Consider the following 7015-nt stretch of genomic DNA (forward strand, 5'->3'; position numbering starts at 1 on the left):
TGATTATCATGTGGATGATTTTGATTCAGATTCTGATTTATATTTCAATAAGTGAAACCTGATATGTTCCAGTTTATATTTTCTCCTGTTTGGGCACATGTAAGTCTATAAAATGTTCACCAAACTTCATCTATTTACTGCATCCAGCCACCAAAATAATGACTTCCAAACCCCAGAATGGCTGGAATGGAGTCATTATGCTAAAGACCCAGTCATGGACAATGAACTGAGAAAATGATTTTCCTGTGTTTAACACATCTAAGAAACTATGTATTTGTCAGACTTAACTTCAAACTGCTTAATGGATGCAGGATGCATTTAGAAGGTGCTTCATTTACCTCCTCATTAGGGAGCCCAGCATCACTGATGATTAAGATTTCTCCCCTTGTGATGGTCCATTTTATGTGTCAGCTTGACTAGTCTATAGGTCTCAGTTATGTAAACATAGTCTAAGTGCTGCTGGGAAGATATTTTATAGATATGATTGATTCTATTGCATAATCTGTTGGTTTTATTTGTTTATTTATTAGAATCAGTTGGTTTTATGTAAAGGAGACCACCCTAGCTAATCTAGACATGCCCGATTCAATAAGTTAAAGGGTCTTAAGAGCAGGACACGGGTTTCCTTGAAGAAGATGAAATTCTGGACTGCAGCTTTATACCTCAGAGCTCCAGCCTGCCCTTCCTGTTGGCCAGCCTACATGTTTCATACTTACCTTGCCAGTCTCACAATCAGGTAAGGAATTCCTTGCAAGAAATTTCCCTTATTCTCTCTCTGTCTCCATGGCATGTGGCTTATTTTGAGCTGAAAACAATCACGGCTCAAAAGACTCAGGGAGAAACCTTGAGCTTTTCCTTCAACTGCCTAAAGAATTTAGATAGAGGACCTGTTCCCATAATAAAGCTCTCATCAGAGACACCTGCAAAGAATGTGGCATAAGTGTGAGTGGGGGTGGGGGTGGGGAAACAGAGCCTAGGGATCAGTGTCCACTCTGTGTTCCAATGTCTCTACATGGCCCAACAAATATTTACTTTTCAAACACTTTCTTTTCCATCTCTATGTGAATTGTCTTTCTCCCTTTGCAAGTCCTACACCCCTTTCTCCAATACCCTCTTTTGTCTGTAGCTAAAGACGGTGTTTAAGGTGAAGGTTTCAGCCATTTTTATGGGTTACTCAGTTTGCCTGGGTCTCTCCCATGTGTACATGTTCTCAAATCTTGCTTGACTTTTTCCCGTTAAACTGTCTCATGTCAATTTCCTTTATAGTTTCAGCAGGAGAACCTGTAAGGGTAAAGGAAAATTTTTCTTCCTTCCCAACATTTCCATATCATACTGTAACTGAAAGTGGTGTCTGGCTGCTCGTTACTGAAAAGTCAATGAAGAGGTAAGATTGGTGGAAAGGCAAGTTTGCTTTACTTCGGATATTGGCAACTGGTGGGGGTGGGAAAAGGAAGGAGCACTTCTACTCAAAGGCCAACTGCCTCCCCCCTCAACAAGAGCTTTTATAGATGGAAAGAGGGACCTACAAAGAGAAACAGCAAGTCAACTCTGACAGTCATCTTCCAATTGGTCATATGGTGTTCTGAAAAGTGTCATTTTGATTATTTTAGGTACAATCAATCTTCAGTTCCAGAATCTGTCTGTTTCCATTTTCTTGAGGCCAATTCTTGGAATTGTGGCAGGTTATGTCATGGCTTCAGTCTGGTCATAACTTCTTCCACATGGCAGAGATTTTAGTATCTACAAGATAGCTCACAGGATATGGCTCAGAAAATTATTTATAGGTCCTTGACTATGCTTAATGACTAATATATAATTATTTATTCTTTTTGGACTGTTTTCCTTTGTTTCTATATTTTCTCACTTCTCTGATTAAACTTGTTATTCTTTGGCTAAAGTTTTTCCACTAACAAAAGACAGGCAAAGGACATGGAGGGCAAGGACTAGGGTCCTGCTCCATTTCTGTACTGGTTCTGTTCCTCTAGCAGAACCCTGACTGATACACCACTTTTAATGGATCATATATGAAGTAAACCACATCAGCAAGTTTGTTAAGGTCTTTCACTTACACTTAAATCATCCCTGAGTTCAGTTATAAATACAAGTGGGATGGCAAAATCAAGAAATTAATGAGGCTGAGAAGAAGGGAAGAACTCTCTGGACCATAATATTTTTTCTGGATCATAATTAATCTACCATCACTGGAATGACTTACAGCCTTCCATCAACAACTTTTAAGAGAGTTGCTTTCACTAATCATATAAATAAAATAACTGAAGAGTAGCATTTGACCTGATAGTTCATTATTCATTTAGGATCAATAAATTTTGAGTTGAGTCAAATTCACATCATAAACACAGCAGAACTTCCATCAGAGATGTCTTAAAGGTATAAATTCTCATGTAAAGAGCTGTATTCATTGAGGCTTCTGTTTGGGATGATCAGATCAGTTGTTTTGTCAGAAGATCCCTGAATGCCAGTTGGGAATATGGTCAATTTGGGAAGATGGCCAATTTGGAAAGATGGCCTGGACTGTTTCTCTGGAGCTATTTAGTATCTCTAGATAAAATCCTTCTGATTGTTGTGTAAAGACTTAGATATTGGAGCTCTGCATAAGGATGGGAAAGAGCCCACTGGCCTGCATGTGTACCATCTACTTCACCTTAGGTTCACTGGGCCCACTTAACATCTTAATGTTACTTATCATTTCCTTTAGGCATTTGATTTTATGACCCTGTCCATGACAAACTTTGTTCCTTGTCAAGATTTCTGACTCTCATGTCTACCGTCCTGCAACCAGGGGCTTCTGCCATGTGGCAGACACTGTTGATTGTCATTTTCAATCCCCTTCTTTCTGGATGAAATAACCAGCCATTCACTTCCCATCCTTCCCTGTAGATTGGGGTGACCATATGACCCAAGTTTCTGGCCAACAAGTCATAAGGGAATTCTGCTGGAATGCAGGAATGGAACTAGAAAAAGAATTCACCCCAGGTTTTTTAGAAAAAGTACATGAATGCCCTTCTTCCTTCTTGCTGAACTATTTGGATATAAAGGTATGATAATTGTAGTTTTAATAGCCACATTGCCATCATGATGGGAAAGACAGGGAATTATAGAGCAGCCAACCCAGGCCCCTAAAATGTTAGAACTGAAGAATTAACCAACTCTAGAATTGCCTATTCTCTGCTTCCCTGGTGGCTCAGAGGGTAAAGTATCTGTTTGCATTGCAGGAGACTGGGTTCGATCCCTGGGTCAGGAAGATCCCCTGGAGAAGGAAATGGCAACCCACTCCAGTGTTCTTGCCTGGAAAATCCCATGGATGGAGAAGCCTGGTAGGCTACAGTCCATGGGGTCGCAAAGAGTCGTGAGTGACTTCACTTCTTCACTTCTAATCTTTATAAGTGAGATAATCTCATTCTTTAAGCCATCGTGATTTGGATGTTGTGATTTGCAATCAACAGCATCCTATGTGTATATATTTCAAAGAGGACTATCATAGTATCCAAAAGAACTCACATCCTCCCATAGAGACATGTGTCGTATGTTTAGTATCACATTTTATAAGGCATGTGGTCATATGACAGTAAATATAGAGGAGATGGTCAGTATGTTGGAATCAGGAAACCTGTCACAATGGGAACAATTGAATGAATGTAGATGCTGCGTCTGGAGAAGAGACAAATTAGAAGATGAGAAAAGTATTGTCAAATATTTAAAGGACTTTACCATGAATGGGAAAACACTGTTCTGTGGGACCTCCCAGATCAAACATGACAGAGTTTATTTTCTCTCCTGTCATCTCACCCACTGTGAATGGGGAGAAATGTGTGAAATGGGGCAGGGAAGTATAAGTGAAGAAAGGATGAATTCGAAGCTGCCATGATGGCCTGGAGAGCCTATAGCTTTTATTTCCTAGATGTGATTATTGCTGGGAGGGAAGCAGAAACAGGAAAATGTTTTTATTATCTTCTTAACTTTGGAGCAATGTTATACATTGCCCAAGATGTTAACAAAGGGAAACATACCTCAAAGAGATGGGGTATATAAATACTGGTTATACAGCGACAAATGAAAAGATTTGAACTTGAAAGGGAAAGAACAGGGTGCAAGAAAAAGCAGAAATGCTTATCTGAATAGGATAATGTCTAGGTGCTAAGAGGATTTAAAGATGAATACAGCTCAATCCTCAACCCCAAGAAAGCCCTCATTCCAGGGTAGGAAGTCAAAAAGAAAGGCAAAACCCCATGAGGTTGGCAGCTTTGGACTGAACCCATACCTAAATCAGGATCACTAATAGACGTGGCCCTGCCCTCTCTGGCTTTGGTTCCCCAACCATACTACAGCATCCTCTTCTTAGCCATATCATGCAAGTGATGTAAAGATTGTGTGCAGAAAGCAAAATAGTTCTGATTATCCAAGGAGCATTTGGTAGAAAAGGAACAAATCAAAGGAAAATACTCTTATGGGAAATATTTAGACAATATTAAAAATGAAAAAAGTTATGTAATAAAAACTCATTGTTTATGAAAAAATATTAAAAATAAGACTACTTCCAAAATACCACCATGGAAAATGAGGCATAGAGGCAGGGAACAGAAAAAAAAATGTGATTGCTCTAGAATTCAGATGAAAGTGTAGGCCATTCTTCACAGATATTCATCCACAGATGAGGAATTCTCCAAGTTTTCCCTTGTGATTATATCAGACCCTGAATTTCAAATTCCATCCACATCTCCTGCCTCGAAACTTGGAGTCAGAGGAACCGTCTATTGACCAGGCTCTGCCCCTCACTTGCTCTTTTTTGTTGAGCAAGTCAGTTCTCTCTGAGTTTTTTCACTTGCAAACTGTTTAATATAATAATAATATATCCACTGTCAGTCTTCTGAGAATGAGACAGAAGTGTAAAAGTGCCTAAACACAACACCTGACACAGGAGAAGTTCTGTAGAAATACTAGCTTAATCTCAACTGCCACACTCAATAAATATTTTTCATTGTTTCTCACATGGAAAAACAAAAGTTCAGAGGGAAGATCTGTCATTTAAAGTCAACCTATTTTAATTTCACTTCCTGCTGGAAATCACTAGGCGCTTGCCTAATCTATTCATGGCTGCCTGCATCTCCCGGTTCCTCAGGGTGTAGATGATGGGATTGAGCATGGGGGTCAAGACAGTGTAGCTGATGGACACAGTCTTGTCCATGAGGAATGAAGTGAATGGCCGGGCATAGATACAGATACAGGGAATGAAGATCATAGACACAACGATGATGTGAGTGATGCAGGTGGAAGCTGCCTTCCTCCTCGCCTGCCCAGACTGAGACCGCAGCATCACCAGGATGACAGTATAAGAGATCAGAAGGAGGAGGAACCAGATGAGGACCAGCATCCCACTGTTGGAGATCATAAGGAACTCCAGGAGGGAGGTGTCTGTGCAGGCAAGCCTCAGCATTTGTGGAATGTCACAGTAGAAGTTATCCAGGGTGTTGGGGCCACAAAAAGGCAGTGGGAGCATCAGAACCAGCTGGACAATGGAGTGGACAAAGCCCCCTACCCAGGCAGCCACCACCAGCCCCACACACACTCGAGTGTTCATGATGGTGATGTAGTGGAGAGGCCGGGAGATGGCTATGTAGCGGTCATAGGCCATCACTGAGAGGAAGAAGACAGTCCCACCTCCCAAGAGGTGGAAAAAGAAGATCTGGGCCATGCAGCCATGGTAGGAGATGGTCTTGGTCTCATGCAAGAAGTCCACTAACATCTTTGGAGAAGTGACTGTGGAATAGCAGAGGTCTATGACAGCAAGATTTCGCAGCAGGAAATACATAGGTGTGTGGAGCCTGGAATCAGAGGTCACTGTGATCATGATGAGGAGGTTTCCCATGACAGTGGTGGTGTAGACTAGCAGAAACACCAGAAACAAGAAGAGCTGGAGCTCCTGAGTCTGTGAGAGCCCCAGGAGGACAAATTCTGACACCCACGTGAGGTTCCCTGATGCCATGGTGTCTTCTCCATACACCTAAGTAACACAAACGACAGACCTCTGTCTGAAGTTGCTGCTCACCTTTCAAGTGCTCAGGGGCTCAAAATGATTTGTCCAAGTCCAGAAGATGGACATTCTCATGTGCATATCATAATACCGGGTGCTGATCTAAGTAGTCCTTCTCTAGACAGGTCACTAATTGGTGCTGGAATACATATTCATGAAATAGCTTAAAGCTGTCAAAAGACACATGCAACCTGCCTTTCAAATATTCAGTGTGACATAGTGGTAGCAAGACACTTGGAGTCCAATAGAAACAGTCAAAATTTCAAGCTTCTACATCCTTGAGATTTGACCTTCAGCAAGTCACTTAATCTGAGTCCTAGGTTCTACATCTATAAGAAAATGTTTTCCCTATGAATTGTCTAGGGAATTAAATAAAATAACACATAAATTTCATAGAACAGTATCTGGAATAATAAATGGCAATCAGTCTTCTCTGTACAGTCTCTTACTCTAAAGCCCTCCTCCCTTTTTCCAGTCTTTAATATCAATACATTTTTGTACCAGTAGTTTTTCATGTAACAGTTAACACATCATAACGTTAACAAACATTTCATTTGTCTATGATTTTCCTCCACTATTGAACCATACTGTGTTACAGACATAGGTCTTGATTTCACAATTTGTATCCTTGCTCATAGTGCATGATAGGTACCTGATGTTAACTGCTTTGGTTGTTCAGTTGCTAAGTCATGTCCAACTCTTTGTGACCCTGTGGACTGCAGCATGCCAGGCTTCGTTGTCCTCCACTATCTCCCGGAGTTTGCTCAAATTCATGTCCATTGAGTCAGTAGTGCTATCTAACCATCTCATCCTCTGCTGCCCCTTCTCCTTTTATTTTCAATCTCTCCCAGAATCAGATTCTCTGGGTGCATGAAAAGCTACTGTATGTGCAGGTCCTGGAAGGGGAGCCTCTGGACACAGTTGCACCCTGGGATATTTCATTTCTCCCCATCCCCAGCAGTAGGT

General features: G+C 41.1%; 1 protein-coding gene across 1 annotated transcript; it reads right to left on the reverse strand.

The window, feature by feature from the left end:
- Window positions 1-5065: 5065 nt before the first annotated feature.
- On the reverse strand, window positions 5066-6001 carry LOC102284059 (olfactory receptor 4D1). Its single transcript, XM_005900638.2, has one exon. The coding sequence runs from the start codon at window positions 5999-6001 to the stop codon at window positions 5066-5068; it is 936 nt and encodes a 311-aa protein (XP_005900700.1).
- Between the last annotated feature and the right edge of the window lie 1014 nt (window positions 6002-7015).

This window comes from Bos mutus, chromosome 19 (genome assembly GCF_027580195.1).
Source record: "Bos mutus isolate GX-2022 chromosome 19, NWIPB_WYAK_1.1, whole genome shotgun sequence".
Classification (NCBI taxonomy): Eukaryota; Metazoa; Chordata; class Mammalia; order Artiodactyla; family Bovidae; genus Bos; species Bos mutus.

Coding starts and splice junctions, on each gene's coding strand:
- LOC102284059 (XM_005900638.2), bottom strand. CDS start 6,001: ATGGCATCAGGGAACCTCACGTGGGTGTCAGAATTTGTCCTCCTGGGG.